General features: G+C 41.1%; 1 protein-coding gene across 1 annotated transcript; it reads left to right on the top strand.

Annotated features, from left to right (window-relative positions):
* The first annotated feature begins 9,262 nt into the window (after window positions 1-9,262).
* Window positions 9,263-10,654, top strand: LOC132492643 (heat shock protein 75 kDa, mitochondrial-like). The gene has a single exon (XM_060102373.1). It carries the CDS (start codon window positions 9,263-9,265, stop codon window positions 10,652-10,654), a length of 1,392 nt encoding a protein of 463 aa, XP_059958356.1.
* Window positions 10,655-17,360: the final 6,706 nt, after the last annotated feature.

The following is a 17,360-nucleotide window of genomic DNA, read 5'->3' as shown; positions in this document are numbered from 1 at the left end:
ATAGAACTTAACCTCTACTCAACATTATTTCGTTACTTGTTTATTGTCAATCTTTCCTTCTAGAATGTAAGCTCCATAAGACAGGTCATGTCAATCCAGCACCTATAGTGGAGCCCAATACACAACCACATAGCAGGTTTTCAAACCTGTGGAATAGTTGTAGAATAATACAATGTGGAATGAATGAAGGATTGAGGCATTTCCAGTAAGTAGCTCTAGATTTGCAGTCAGAATGCAACACAACCTTGGCTAAGTCAACCTCAATTTCCATATCTCTAAAATGTGGCCAAAAAATGTTTACTCTGCTTATGCATTAGGATTATCATGAGACTTTGATTCTTCATTCATTCATCATCAAATATTTCCCAAGTACCTTCTATGTGCTATGTACTATGCTCATTGCTGTGTTCACAGCTATGAATAAGAAGTTGAGTCTAGTGTCTGAGACAGTTATATTTAGAGGCAATTATGAATGGTACAGCTATTATAAAAAAGACCAAGCACAGGGTGCCATAAGAGCACATAGGAGAGGCACCAAATTCATCCTCAGGGAATCAAGGAAGGGTGAGTATCAGTGGAAATCAACTTGGCAAGGAGAAGGCGGGGAGATGGGTAGTCAGAGAGAGAGAAAATAGTCTAGACAGAGGAAACAACATGTGCAAAGGCCCAGAGGCAAACAAGGACAGGGTATACTGATGAACTGCATGTCACTCAGGATGGCTGAGACTAGAAAGAAGGAGTGGTGGCAAAATTCAAGGCTAGAGTTCTAAAGAGAGTCCAGGTCATGATGGGCCTATGCACCAGCATGGACAGTTTGGAGAACTTTGGCAGGACCAAAACAAAGGAGGCAGTGGTAAAGGGGGGAGGGTGATTAGGGCATTCCAGAGATGAGTCTGGAAATAGGGAGAAGCCCAATCAGAGAGAATTTTGGATGCCATGTTTAGGAGTTAGACTCTATGCTACAGGTGATGGGGAGCTACTAAAGAGCTTTAAGTGGGGCAATGGCCACTCCAGCATGGAGAAAAATTGGAGCAAGACAAAATAAGGGACTCAGAGTTGTTCATTAAACCAAGTGAGAAGTAATGGGTGGCTTGAATTAAGAGTGATGAGGGTGGGGGCTTCCCTGGTGGCGCAGTGGTTGAGAATCAGCCTGCTAATGTAGGGGACACGGGTTCGAGCCCTGGTCTGGGAGGATCCCACATGCCGCGGAGCAACTAGGCCCGTGAGCCAAAACTACTGAGCCTGCACATCTGGAGCCTGTGCTCCGCAACAAGAGAGGCCGTGATAGTGAGAGGTCCGCGCACCGTGATGAAGAGTGGCCCCCGCTTGCTACAACTAGAGAAAGCCCTCGCACAGAAACGAAGACTCAACACAGCAATAATTAATTAATTAATTAATTAATTAACTACCTCCAACATCTTCTTTAAAAAAAAAAGTGATGAGGGTGATGAATCAAAGAGATACTTAGGAAAGAGATCTGATGTGACTGTCAAACCATGTTTGGAGGGGGGTGGGGATCAGCACGTTGAGGGATTCCACTGGTAAGTTTTTATTAACAGCAGTCTTCCTAACTCAGTGAAAAGAGAATTAATGGATAGAATTTCCTTAATATTAAGATCTTGTATACATTTTTCCTAAATTTTGGATTCTGTTCCTGATTATAACTACCTGGCTCAAAAGAATTCTATGCTTAGTGATTGTTTGAGATGGGGGTCAAACTAACAGAAAGCAGACTCTAAGACAGTTTAGTATGCAGGATGTTTATTAAGGAGTGTCCTTGGGATCAACACCTGTGGAAGGGAAGTGGACACAGGACTGGATAAGGCAGAAATCAAGCACAGTATGGGCCCCATGACAACCCTGGACAATCTCACAAGGAACTCTGGAGCTAAACTGGCCTCCAGAGTTGTCCCATGCTGGACCGAAATGGCCAGTCCTTAATGCTCATCTCAATCAGTCACTGGATATAGGCCATCCTGAGAAGGGCATAACTTTAAGGAAGGCAGTTTTCTGCAGGTGAGGTAATCCCTGAAGGGGCCAGTAACTAAGGCTGTCCACAGACCACAACCCTGGCAGCTGAGTCAATAGGTTCTTCATTTAGGTGAGATCTGGGCAGGGGCACCTGCATATCACAAGGTGATTATAAGTCTGTTATTTCAATACATCAAGGCCTTTGGGGGACACCCTGACAGCTCAGAAATATGCCACCCTTAGCAAGTGTGAGAACTTCTTCCCTTCCTACATTCTTTTTTTTTTTTTTTTTTTTTTTTTTGCAGTACGCGGGCCTCTTACTGTTGTGGCCTCTCCCGTTGCGGAGCACAGGCTCTGGACGTGCAGGCTCAGCGGCCATGGCTCACAGGCCCAGCTGCTCCATGGCATGTGGGATCTTCCCGGACCAGGGCACGAACCCGTGTCCCCTGCATCAGCAGGCGGACTCTCAACCACTGCGCCACCAGGCAAGCCCTTCCTACATTCTTTTAACATGCATTTATTGAGTATAATTTTTATGTCAGGCACAGTGTTAGGCATTGGGTCAACAGTGAACAACACAGGAACAGCCTTCATGGAAATGATAATGCAATGAGGGAAACAGTTTTTTTTTTTTTTTTTTTTTGCGGTACGTGGGCCTCTCACTATTGTGGCCTCTCCCGTTGTGGAGCACAGGCTCTGGACGCGCAGGCTCAGCAGCCATGACTCACGTGCCCAGCCGCTCCGCGGCATGCGGGATCCTCCTGGATTGGGGCACAAACCCATGTCTCCTGCATCGGCAGGCAGACTCTCAACCACTGCACCACCAGGGAAGCCCGAAACAGTTTTTTAGTAAGAAAAATATTGTACAATTAAACACGGTACTTTCCCAAAGAGGATGAAAATGAAAGGAAATAGAAAACGTGGGTAAATGGAAGGAGTCTCATTATACAGAGGGCCCAGGGAAAGCCCCTCTACAGGCCACCTACATCCCTTGGCTTGTGGCCCTTTCATCTTCAAAGCCTCCAATGTGGCATTTTCTCTTTTCTCTGACCTCTGCTTCTGTCCCTTATCTTCTCACTCAAACTCTATTTCTGTCCCATTCATGTTAAAGGCCCTGTAATTACCTCAGGCCCACACAGATCATCCAAGATAATCTCCCCATTGCAAAATCCTTAACCTAATTACATCTGCAAAGTCCTTTTGCTATGCAATGTAACATATTCACAGGTTTTGGGGATTAGAGTGTGGACAGCCTTAGGGGGCCATTACTCAGCCTACCACACTCAAATTCCTCATCTTTAAAACGGGTATAATAATAGGACCACCTCATACATTTGTTGAGAAAATGAAATCCAAATCAAATGCTAAGAGCGCTGCCTGGTGCAAAGAAAACCCTCAATAAATGTGAGCAGCTATTTGGATCATGTGGATCTCTTTATCTATGCTATCCTCTCCATCACTAGTGTTTCTGCCTTAGTTCAGTCCCTCCTCATTTTAACTTTCCATAATCATCTGCTGTCTTCAGTTTTGCCTCCTTATACACACATCCCTAGACGCCCACCTCCCCACCCTCCATACCACCACTAGAGGGGAACCACAGTGATCACATTTCATTGATTCATTCACTCAGTGAAGACGTATGGGTGTCCATTTTGAACCATTCACCTGCCATGACTGTCTCCATGGCCAATTCCTGTGTCAGCTGGACATCTTGAGCCAGGTATTGAGTCTTGTTTATCTATTTACCCCAGCATTTTACAGTGCTGAGCTACAGTAGGTGCTCCATAAGGCCTATTGAATGAGTTAATAGATGGATCTAGTTAAAGCACTCTGTAGTTCTCTGATTCTATAAGGGTAGGAGCCCTATTAAATTCTAATCACAGGAACACATTTGAATTATTTTTAAAGCAGCTGAGGTGCTGTAAAAATTTATGGTGGAGCTCAGTGAATCCTGGAGAAGCATATCTGTGCCTGCACACCTCCAGAGGCCTCCTTAGCCAGAACTGCACAGGGACAATGGGGCGGAGAGGGCATCTGGGTAAACTGTCAAACAGGTAGGCTTTAGAGCAGATGCTTCTTTGGAGATTTTAGAAAGGAGAATCAAGTGACCCTGTGATGTGGCTACTATTTTGGTTAAGATATATTTTCTCTCTTTCAGTGTAATCTCATTTCCTCTCCACCACCAAAAAAAAAAAAAAAAAAAAAAAAAAAAACCAACATAAGATACTGAGAAGGGCCCTTCTCTATGCTTCCCATTCAAGAGTGCCTGCCAAACCAATTAATACCTCCTGAATGTTATCTCCCTGCTATGTTAATGTTATGTTAATAAATGCAATTAAGATAACATTCAGGAGGTGTTAATTGGTTTGGCAGATGTACATGAATAAGAAGCACAGATATTTTGCTTTCCCTATTTATGGAGGCAGGAAGTGACACAAAGTTGGACAAAAGGAAACTTAATTTGCCTCATCTCTTTTGATACCCCTTAGGCCTCTTCTGTTAAGTAATATATGGGATTCTTAAAAATGCAAATTTAGATGGTATTACAAAGAGGAAGATCATAAAATGTTGCAAAAACACTGAAATTGTCTTTGGGCACAGGAATTAACTACATGGTGTTTACTCTCTTTAAAACACTATATATGCCATATATGCTATATATATATACACACACACACACACACATACATACACACACTCTCTCAAAAGTGTCTATAGCATATATGCAAATAAGCTCTCATGTTAATCTATGAAGCAGATTGTTTCACAGGACTAATACCTAGACTATTCTTGATGTGATTAGTTATTTAATATATTCCAGTGACTTAATGTTCTTTTATTCTAACTTACAACAAGATGGCAGCTTTTACTTTTTATGCTTAGAACTCACATATATATACACATATATATGCTAATGTACCTTACTTAGCAAAACAGAGGTTTTCTCTGAAATTTATATTTATACAAATATATTTGTATAAATATTTGTATAAATTTCTGTAGTCTTGAAGCAAAGAGATCTTACATTATACTACCATCAAGGTCACTGTGTTCATTTCTGGAACCTGGCATTTGCCAGCACATCACATGGCCTTTGGCAGACTTAGTCTTCCCAGGACCTCATTAGGACACACCTATGATAAGAGCCCCTCTAAGAGCTGAGATCTGAGAGCATGTCAGAGCACAGACCCATTAGGGTTCCTTCCAGTCCTGGAGGGCAAATTATCAGAGTCTACTTTGTGAACAAAATGGTCAGAACTAAACTAAAACATTAGTCTTCAACCTGGACTTGAAAACAAATTGGAAGTACATTACCTCAATTCTAAGACACCATCTTCGGTAAAATGCACCAGCTCTTTAATAAGGGTTTTCCAAAAGGGGAAACAGGAGAAGAGGAAAGAGAATGAAGAAAAGGAGAAAGACCCCAATAAATTTTATATTTACTGCAAGATCCAAGTCCAATTCCAGAAATGCTAAAATGTACCTCTCAAATTAAAGAATATCAGGCATCCCCTAGAAATACAGGTAACAGTACATAGCTAGAACATATAGCCATTGCTTTGTTTCCAGTGGATTGTTTGGAGCCAATATCTGTTGCATAATTCCAGAAAGCTTACCAATTCTTTAGAAATACATGCATGTTTCTTTGCTAAATGCCCATCTGCAGCCCTTAATTGTCCCTTCATCACTTTTCGCAATGTAATTTCCTTGGACCTTACATATAAAATAATGGGACTGTTCCTAGCTTTCAATCTGTGAGTATGGTAATTTCTTAAGTGATAAAGGGCCACTACTGCTCGCCAGTGACAACAGCTGAAGACTGTTATGAAATACTCTTCTAACCTGTGTGTGTGTGTGCACAAATATGTGATAGAATCATTGTGGTTCAAATTCTTTAGGTTTTAGAATCTTGGCTCCCCTCCAGCCTAAGGAGGTGGAGGAACACTCCTGACCTCAGTGACACTGACTCAGTGTTTTGGGACAGTCCCCACCGTGGCTCTAGGCTTTGGTTGACTCTGGCATGGCAGTGAAGTGTTGACACAGATTTGACTGAGAAGCCATTTCTAGATAATTCCGTGTACCTTTGAGGGGAGGGTTGCTCACAGTGGGCACCTCTAAGCACACTGCCCCAAGAGCTCAGAAGACTGCTCAAAGATGGGATCATGCAATAAAATCTCATTCTCAAAGCAGCGTACTCTGACCCAGGGTTGGCAAGCATTTTCAGTTAAAAAAATAAAATAAAAGCAAGTTATACTCACTTTAAATTATTCCTGGATAAAATTATTGCACTTATATTATGTGGCAGAGATTACAAATAGATTATATCTGATTATAATAGGCTGAATTGTGTCCTTCCAAAATTCATATGTTGAAGCCTAACCCCCAGTACCTCAGAACGTGACTTTATTTGGAGACAGGGTCTTTAAAGAGATAATTAAGCTAAAGTGAGGCCATTAGGGTAGACCCTAATCCAATCTGACTGGTGTCCTTATAAGAAGAGGAAATTTGAACACACAAAAGAAGCACCAGGGATGTACATGGACAGATGAAAGGCCACATGAGGACACAGCAAGAAGGTGGCCATATGCAAGCCAAAGCAATAGGTCTCAGAAGAAACCAAACCTGCCAACGCCTTCATCTTGGACTTGCACTCTCCAGAACTGTGAGAAATAAATTTCTGTTGCTTAAGTCATGAAGTCAGTGGTATTTTGTTATGGCAGCTCTAGGAAACTATTACACTGAGTGATTGCTCTTGGCTGCCTTAAGCACAATGTTAGAAAGGATTCTGGAGTGGCAAACACGGGCATGGGAAGAGGAGTAGTAGAACACATGCCGATTTAGCCATCCTTACTCCATGGGGTGGAATTGAGAAGCTTGACTACCTGTAAAATGTTTATTGTCATTCATGACACATGGCAACCAATGAATAATTTTAGCTGTAAATATTATTATTTTAAGTTTAAACATTTCTTCAATGAATAGGTCATTCAATGAATAGTGTGTAAATCTTCAATGCACAGGATATTTGGCCAGTGAGAATAATATCACACAGGCACACACCCAGTTTCTTCAGGGTGCTGTAGTCAACCATTCTACCCCCCTAAGCATGGAAAACCACTGCTTTTTTTCCTCCCTCCCTGTAGCTTCAGCTTATCCAGAATGACATATAAATGGAGTTGCATCATATGTAACTTTTTAAATTTGGCTTCTTTCATTTAGCAGAATGACTTTGAGATTCATCCAAGTTGTTGCATGTAACCAATAGTTCATTCTTTTTATGCTGAGTAGTATCCCATGGCATGGATGTACCACAGTTTGATTATCCATTCACTCATTAAAGGACATTTGGGTTGTTTCAGATTTGAGCAATTTTGAATAAAGCTGCTACAGGTTTTTGTGTGAATTTAAGTCTTCAGTTCTCTAGGGTAAATACCCAGAAGTGGGATAGATGGATCATATAGTAAGTGTATGTTTAATTTTATAAGAAACTGTCAAGCTGTTTTTCAGAGTGGCTGTACCATTTTGCATTCTCATAGCAATGTATGAGAGTTTCAGTTGCTCCACAACTTCAAGACCTTGTATTGTCAGTTGTTTGTTTTTAATTTTAGTAACTCTAATAGGTATGTAGTTTATCACATGATTTTAATTTGTCTTTCCCTAGTGACTACTGCCTAATGATGCTGAGAATCTTTCCATGTACTTACTTGCCATCAATATGTCTTCTTAGACGAAGTATCTGTTAAAATTTTTTGCTTTTTTGAAAACCGGTTTGTTGTTTTCTTATTGTTGACTTTGCAAAGTTCTTTATATATTCTAAGTACAAGGCCTTTGTCAAACATATGATTTGCAAATATTTTCCCCCAACCTGTGACTTGTCTTTTCATTCTCTTAACAGTAACTTTGACAATGTATAAGTCTTTAACTGTGATAAGTTTAATTTATCATTTTTCTCATATAAATCTTGCTTTTATTATATCTAAGAATTCTCTGCCTAACTCAGGCCCACAAAGATTTTTTCCCAGGTTTTCTTTAAAAGTCTTATACCTTTATGTTTTGCATTTAGTTCTGTTACCCACTTTGAGTTAATTGTGTACAAACTGTGAAGTACAGGTCAAGGTTCATTTTTTTTTTTTTTGCACATGGATGTTCAGTTGTTCAGCACCATATTTTTTTCAGTCTCTAAATATTTTTTTATTGGAGTATAGTTGCTTTACAATGTTGTGTTAGTTTCTGCTGTACAGCAAAGTGAATCAGCTATACGTATACATATATCCCCTACATTTTGGATTTCCTTTCCATTTAGGTCACCACAGAGCACTTAGTAGAGTGCCCTGTGCTATACAGTAGGTTCTCATTAGTCATCTATTTTATACATAGTATCAATAGTGTATATATGTCAATCCCAATCTCCCAATTCATCCCACCCCACCTTTCCCCCCCTTGGTGTCCACACATTTGTTCTCTATGTCTGTGTCTCTATTTCTGCTTTGCAAATAGGTCCATCTATAACATTTTTCTAGATTCCACATATATGCATTAATATACGATATTTGTTTTTCTCTTTCTGACTTACCTCACTCTGTATGACAGTCTCTAGGTCCATCCACGTCTCTGCAAATGGCACGATTTCATTCCTTTTTATGGCTGAGTAACATTCCATTGTATATATGTACCACATCTTCTTTATCCATTCCTCTGTTGAGGGACATTTAGGTTGCTTCTGTGTCCTGGCTATTGTAAATAGTGCTGCAAATGAACACTGGGGTGTTCAGCACCACTTTTTTTTTTTTTTTTTTTTTTTTTTTTTTTTGCAGTACACGAGCCTCTCACTGTTGCGGCCTCTCCCGTTGCAGAGCACAGGCTCCGGATGCGCAGATCAGAGACCATGGCTCACGGGCCCAGCTGCTCCGTGGCATGTGGGATCTTCCCGGACCGGGTCACGAACCCGCATCCCCTGCATCAGCAGGCAGACTCCCAACCATTGCGCCACCAGGGAAGCCCTTCAGCACCATTTTTTGAAGAGACTATCCTTTCTCCATGGAATTGCCTTTGTATCTTGTTCAAAACTCAACTGACCACAATTCTGTGAGTTCATTTCTCAAGTCTCTATTCCATTCCATTGATCTGTATGTCTATATTTTCATCAATATCTCATTGTCATAGTAACTGTAGCTTTACAGTAAGTATTGATATCAAGTGGTATGAGTCTCCCAACTTTGTTCATTTGCAAAATTTTATTGGATAGGCACCTTTGCCTTTCCATATAAATTTTAAAAATCAGTTTGCAGACATGGCTCGCCAGCTGTGGACGCTGCTGCTGTGGGGCTGCCGGCTGCGGGCCGTAGCACTGGTGGTGGCCTGGGGAGGACAACCAGTTCTGTGTCCTTGGAGGCCCCCAGCCCAGTCCTGGAGTCCCAGGCAAAGCCTGGCTTCAAGTTCCCATGATGGATGGCCGTTCAGCTCCCAGGCTACTGAGGAGCATCAGGAGGAGCCTCTGCACTCCCTCAGCAGCAGCTCGGAGACCGTGCCGGATTCTGTTTCCAAACATGAGCTCCAGGCTGAGACAAAGAAGCTTCTGGACATCGTTGCCCGTTCCTTGTACTCAGAAAAAGAGGTGTTTATACAGGAGCTGATCTCCAACGCTAGTGACGCCTTGGAAAAGCTGCATCATAAGCTGGTGTCTGAAGGCCAGACGCTGCCAGAAATGGAGATTCACTTGCAGACTGACACCGAGAAAGGCACCATCACGATCCAGGACACTGGCATTGGGATGACACAGGAGGAGCTGGTGTCCAACCTGGGAACGACTGCCAGGTCGGGGTGGAAGGCCTTTTTGGATGCGCCTCAGAGGCAGGCGGAGGCCAGCAGCAAGATCATCAGCCAGTTCGGAGTGGGTTTCTACTTGGCCTTCATGGTGGCTGACAGAGTCGAGGTCTATTCTCGCTCGGTGGACGCGGGCAGCCCTGGGTACCAGTGGCTTTCAGAGGGCTCTGGGGTGTTTGAAGTTGCTGAAGCCTCAGGAGTAAGAACCGGAACCAAAATCATCATCCATCTCACGGCAGAGAGCAGAGAGTTCACCAGTAAAGCTCGGGTTGGAGATGTGGTGACAAAGTACAGCAACTTTGTCAGCTTCCCCTTGTACCTGAATGGAAGGCGCATTAATACCCTGCAGGCCATCTGGCTGATGGACCCCAAGGATGTGGGTGAGACGCAGCATGAGGAATTCTACCGCTACATCGTTCAGGCTCATGACAAGCCCCGCTACACCCTGCACTACAAGACAGATGCACTGCTCAATATCCGCAGCATCTTCTGCACGCCGGAAACGAAACCAACCATATCTGACGTGAGCCAGGAGCTGGGCTACAGTATCTCACTGTACAGCCGCCAGGTCCTCATCCAGACCAAGATGGGGGCCACCCAGCACTTCCTGCGCATGCGGCAGCTGGCCAAGCCCCAGGAGGAGCGTGCTCAGCTGCTGCAGCCCACGCTGGAGATCAACCCCAGGCACAGGCTCATCAAGAAGCTCAATCAGCTGAGAGACAGCGAGCCTGACCTGGCCCAGCTGCTGGTGGATCAGATCTACGAGAACGCCATGATCACAGCAGGGCTCGACGATGACCTGCGACCCATAGTGAGCCGCCTGAACCACCTGCTTGTCAAGGCCCTGGACCAACACTGACAGCTGTGAAAGCCCCAGGTCCCCCTGCACTGTTAGGGCTGCAGGAGAGGGGACAGATGGAACCGTGGGACAAGGTAGCCTGAGACAGTCATGACGGGGGGGCAGGGGTGGGGGTTGGGACGATGACACAGGAAGGACTGGATGCTGCCGATGAGAACACCTGCTTTTGAGCTTTATTTACATAAAAAAAATCAGTTTGCCAATAAATGCAAGCATACTGGCCAGGATTTTATTGGAATTGGACCAAATACATAGATCAAAAAGAGGAGAATTGACATCTTAAGTATACTGAGTCTTCTAATCCATGAATAGTCTTCTTTTTATTCATTTTATCAGTGTTTTATAGTTTTAAGCATACAGATCCTGATAAATTTATACCCAAACATTTATTTATTGATTTGGGGTGCTATTATAAATGGTACTTATTTTCAATTTTGATTTCCAATTGTTACTGTCATTACAGGCATACCTCAGCAATATTGTGGGTTTTGTTCCAGACCAACAAAGCCAAATGTCACAATAAAGCGAGTCGCATAATTTTTTTGATTTCCAGTGCATATAAAAGTTATGTTTACACTATCCTGAAGTCTATTAGGTTGGCAATAGCATTATGTCTAAAAAAACAAATACATACCCTAATTTTAAAATACATTAGTGCTGGGCTTCCCTGGTGGCGCAGTGGTTAAGAATCTGCCTGCCAATGCAGGGGACACGGGTTCGAGCCCTAATCTGGGAAGATCCCACATGCCGCAGAGCAACTAGGTCCGTGAGCCACAATTACTGAGCCTGCGCATCTGGAGCCTGTGCTCCGCAACAACAGCGGCCGCAACAGTGAGAGGCCCGCGTACCGTGATGAAGAGTGGGCCCCACCTGCCGCAACTAGAGAAAGCCCTCGCATGGAAACGAAGACCCAACACAGCCATAAATAAATAAATTAATAAATTAAAAAATATATATATTAAAAAAATCCGTTCATCTTCCCTATATCTTCCCTTCTGTTCCTCCATCCTCCTGTCCCCATTTCAAGCAAGTATCCAGGACTCCCTAGAAACCTCTTCCTCAGGAAATATGCCATTTCTAAGCATCAAGGTGTGAAGGAGGAGATTACAAGGCAGTTGGAGGATTAAAAGCCAGTGAGTACAACAAGCACTGCCTGACACTACCTTTTTACTGGATAGAGCCTTGGAGCTGCACCAACTCATCAGAGGGATATAGTTGAGAGAGATATAGGGAAGGCATGTAATAGGCATGAGGTATCTATCTCATCAAATATTTCAACATCCCAAACATTATACAGGAACATTTATAAATGGGACATAAAGGTACAGGTGTCCCGGTCTCAGAAGACCAGAAGGACCTCCACAACACTTTCATGTTACAGGGTTTTTATACCACTTTGGCTGTATAAGGTACCTCTAATAATGGCTGAGTCTAAATTCTCTACCTGCTCAGTTATTTAAAGAATTAAATTCATTTAAATCAAGTAAAGAAACAGTAGGTTTATAGCAGCTCATAACTGCTTATTTTTTAAAATTTATTTATTTATTTATTATTTTTGGCTCTGTGTTGGGTCTTCGTTGCTGCACGCGAGCTTTCTCTACTTGCGGAGAGTGGGGGTTACTCTTTGTTGCAGTGCGTGGGCTTCTCATCATGGTGGCTTCTCGTTGCAGAGCATGGGCTCTAGGTGCGTGGGCTTCAGTAGTTGTGGCACATGGGCTCTAGAGCGCAGGCTCAATAGTTGTGGCACACGGACTCTAGAGCGCAGGCTCAGTAGTTGCAGAACATGGGCTTAGTTGGTCCGCGGCATGTGGGATCTTCGGGAACCAGGGCTGGAACCCGTGTCCCCTGCATTGGCAGGTGGATTCTTAACCACTGCGCCACCAGGGAAGCCCCTTAAATGCTTACTTTATGTAGAAATGCTGTCAGCAATATATGGCAAGAACTTTGCTTGTATAATTTACACTAACTGGTATAATACACCTTCTACAAGAAAACTGAACAAGAATGAACTAGGGAGCAAAACATTTTTATCCTTTGAGCCATTCTGTTTTTAAGGGTTCTTGTAAGCTCTGATGTTTTATATCTGAGAGAAAGAAGAAAAATTTTTTTAATTGGAAATTGAGATTTTTTTTAAACTTAAAATGAAAGATCTTGGTAGTAATTGAGTATATGTATTGTCATGTGTTTTATCATTCAATTTATAGAACTAATTGCCCATGTGTTCTTATAATAGGGGAGGAAAAAATAACGGTTTTAGTCCCAGTATAGATATTGCATGATAAAAGGAGAATGATGACCATCTCCATTTCCAAAGGGAGAACAGGAATTCAAAACATGCTATGCCATAAAACGTTTAATTCAGCATTTTAAAATATTTTGAGCATTTTGAACTCAATGTTTTGTAACTTCTAAAAAAGTATAATGTATATACATAATTTCCACACATTTAAAATGAGTTGTTAAATTGTTGAGACCTGACTTCTTCCTCAAAATTAAGGTATGCTAGTCGGACCTGAGAATAGCCTCCAGAGGGCGACCAAGTTTCATCCCTGCAAACAACTGCATCAAAATTTAACATTGCTTCCAACAAAAGCAAGGACTTTCTAAAGTTAAAATTTGAAAAGCCAGTGATAATAGTTAATCCTTGAAAAAATACCATGACCCAAAGTCTGAATAGCTCTGCAAATATTGGTTGTTTAAGAAGGAGACCACCTCTAATTTGATGGTTTAGTAGAGCAAGGGTCTTTGGATCTAGACAAATCTCACAAAGCTACTAGATCAGCAAAACTTGTCATCAGTTCACGCATGCTCTAATTTTCCTGCTCACTGAAGTCTACCTATTCTAAGCACCTTCTATTACCAGGGTTTGGCTCTTGCATTTCAACAGACGTAAGGCCTTAAATTCAAGGGTCAGCTCTACAATTGGTTGATATATTACTTTGTAAACAGAGTTTCATCTACGGAATGGGATAAATATCTTCCTTATGTCTCATTGTTTTGTGAGTATTAAATTAGATAAATATATGAAAACACTTGACACAATGACTGGTAGGTAAACTTACTTTCTGCCCATTTCTTTTGCCCTCCCTTTTTTTCTCCTTAAATTGAGAAAGATAGGATCTTATTATGTCATTCACTTCAATGTTTTAGTGCTATATCACTCTTCCATTACTTTTCCCCAAAGTATATTTTTAAAAATCTCACAGAAATAAAGTAGTGATTAAGTTTAAATAATTGATATTTCTCAATCCCTAGACAGAAGTATATCTAATAAAAGTAGGTTTGTTAATCCTTGACTGATAATGACTAGAAAATAAAGAAGTATTTCTAATTGGGCAATCCATCCAATTGGCTCTCACCGTGTACCAATGGATTATTATTTTTCTACTTATTTCATCTTTATTAAAGCTACAACACAGAGAACATTAGTTGAGTTAACTTTGTAACTGCCCTTTCTCATTATTCCTGACCTGTATCTAACTAGCAGACAGTTACTTTTGATTCTTCTGAGAAAGTTTCTAAAGCATTGCTTTTCTTTATAAAGTAACCTTCCAAAGGTAATGCTAATTTTAACTACTGATCAAGATGGCCTTAATGTGTCCCTCAGTTTGGCTAAACTTCAGACAGGTTTTTTCTTTACCATAGGCCCTTAACCTCCCTTTTCTGAAAACATTTACTTTAAGAAACTTGAAATTGTAAATTCTTTCTCTGCCCCCTTTGAGATGTAAATTTTCTCCTAGTCACTTGATACTTTTCCAACCCAGAAATGTCTTTCTCAAGGACCTGGGAGTCAGCTCTTTGAAATATAACCTTCAAGAAAGGTATTGCCCCTACTTCCCAGTCTCTGTGGGGAGTATAGGAGCCTAACTTTGATAAGAGCCAAAGCAAACAGAGATGGTCTAATTATATTGACCAACCTCTTCTCCAGCATCCTCTACTATTTTTCCTACAGCTCATCCTGGCATCTAAAAACTTCCATGCCTTTTGTTTCAGCAGAATGGAGTTCAGTCTCTCTCCCCTATTACAGAATCATCTTGAGTAAAGTACTCCTTGCCTGTTTAACCATCTGGTGCAATTTTTCTTTGACATCACTCCATCACATACTCCAAACTGCCTACCACTTTCAGATTAATCTTATAAAACTTTGTATATGTGCTGCTGAAGTGAGCACAATCTTTATAGAACTTTGAATCACTCCCTATTTCCTGTGGCATGAAGCCCACCATTCAAACTTCTCCACAGTCTTATACCTTCCAAAATCATTAGTGTTATCTTCCAATTCCTGAATTCTCTCCTCCAATAATATTAGTACATTTTCTTCCTAAACGTGGCTAACATTTCCCCATTTTGAGATTTCATGTCTCTTCTAATTTTTTCTAATATTTGGAAATTTTATTATACTGTATTTGCCCATAACAAATAAAATAGAAATTGTTTCAAGTCTTTGCAAATAAATTTAATACAGGGTATTAAGAACACCAGTGATGAAACTTCTGAGAAGTAAAGAAGGGCCACCTAGATAATGGAGTGATTAGTAGGAACAGGAATTTACTTTTACCCCTATGCTGGAAAGGCAGAGTTAAGCAGAGGATTTTAAAGGAGTCCAGGGCCAGGTTAAATGATCATCAATGTCAGACCATACCAGTTCTGTCTCATTGGAGTTGGAGCCATGGAAGTTACAAAGTTGCTGCTGGAGAATCTTCACAAAGTAGAGGAAGAAAGGGAGAAATCTCGTAGCTTATCCCTAAACTCCCATATACCATCAGTTGCTTCTTTTTGGCTGCGCCTGATCAGAAGTAAGCTGCCTGTATGAGTCTGCTATCATGTGATACAAAACAGATTCAAGAAGGAACAATGGGCCTCCCTGGTGGCGCAGTGGTTAAGAGTCCGCCTGCTGATGCAGGGGATACGGGTTCATGCCCCGGTCTGGGAGGATCCCATATGCCGCGGAGCGGCTGGGCCCGTGAGCCATGGCCGCTGGGCCTGCACATCCAGAGCCTGTGCTCCACAACGGGAGAGGCCACAACAGTGAGAGGCCCACATACCGCAAAAAGAAAAAAAAAAAAAAAAAAAAAGGAACAATGACTAAATTCAAGAAAAAGCAGCCCAAAACTAGTATTTTTGCTTGAATGTTGTGCAACAGTCTGTTTTCTGTATTTTTCTAACTTTATTGAGATGTAATTGACATATAGCATTGTGTAAGTTTAAGGTGTACAACCTGTTGGTATGTTACATGTTGTGAAATGATTACCACAGCGGAGCTAGTTAACACAACTCTGTTACCTCGCATAAATAACATTTTTTTTCAGTGAGAACATTTAAGATCTACTCTCTTAGCAACTTTAAAGTACGTAATACAGTTCTGTTAACCTCAGTCACCATGCTGTAGATTAGATTCCCAGAAATTCATGTGCTAATTGGATATTTTACCCTTTGGTCAACATCTCCCCATTTCCCCCAACCCCAACCCCTGGCAACAACCATTCTATTCTCTGTTTCTCTGGGTTTGGCTGTTTTAGAGTCTACAATTTAGTTATATCATACAGTATTTATTTTTCTCTCTTTGACTTATTTCACTCATCATAATGCCCCAAGGATCCATAAATGTTGTTGCAAGTGGCAGGATTTTCTTCTTTTTCATGGCTGAATAATATTCCATCTATGTACATACCAAATCTTCTATATCCATTTATCCATGTATGGACACTTTGGTTGTTTCCATTTCTTGGCAATTGTGGATAATGCTGCAATGAACGTGTGAGTGCAGATATCTCTTTGAAATAGTGATTTCATTTTCTTTGGATATATATACACCCAAAGCAGGATTGCTAATGTATGGTAGTTTTCTTTTTAATTTTTTGAGGAGACTCCATATTGTTTACCATAGCGGCTGTACCAATTTACATTCCCACCAACAGTGCACAAGGGTTTCCTTTTCTGCATCCTTGTCAACATTTGTTACCTCTTAGTCTCTTTGAGGTGATATCTCGTTGTAGTTTTGATTTGCATTTCCCTGGTGATTAGTGATGTAGAGCATCTTTTCATGAACCTGTTGGTGATTTGGATGTCTTCATTGGAAAAAATTTTATTCAGTTCTTCTGCCCAAGTTTTAATTGAATTTTTTGAGAATCTATATCTATCTATCTATCTATCTATCTATATATATATATATATATAGCCATTGTATGAGTTCCTCATATATTTTGGATATTAACACCTTATCACATACATGATGTGCAAATATTTTCTCCCATTCTGTAGCTCGCCCTTTCATTTTGTTGATTGTTTATTGTTCTGTGTAGAAGCTTTTTAGGTTGATGTAGTTATATAACAAGTTGTATATAACAAGTTATATAACAAGTTGTATTTCTCTTGGTGATTTTAAGATTCCCTTGTTATCTTTAACGTTGACATTTTAATATTTCTTGGTATGGATCTCTTTAGGTTGATCTGCTTTGGAGCTCTCTGGGCTTCCTGTATCTGGATGTCTGTGTCTTTCCCCAGGTTAGGAAAAGTTTTCAGATATTATTTCTACAAATGTTTTCTGCCCCTTTTTCTCTTCTCCTTCTGGAGTTCCTATAAGGTGAATGTTATTCCATTTGATGTGCCATAAATCCCTTAAGCTATATTCATTATTATCATTCTTTTTTCTTCCTTATTCTCCGATTGGATGAGTTCCTCTGACCTGTCTTTGAGTTCACCTATT

This window comes from Mesoplodon densirostris, chromosome 6 (genome assembly GCF_025265405.1).
Source record: "Mesoplodon densirostris isolate mMesDen1 chromosome 6, mMesDen1 primary haplotype, whole genome shotgun sequence".
In the NCBI taxonomy this organism is placed as follows: domain Eukaryota; kingdom Metazoa; phylum Chordata; class Mammalia; order Artiodactyla; family Ziphiidae; genus Mesoplodon; species Mesoplodon densirostris.
This window is presented reverse-complemented; position numbering and strand designations above follow the sequence as displayed.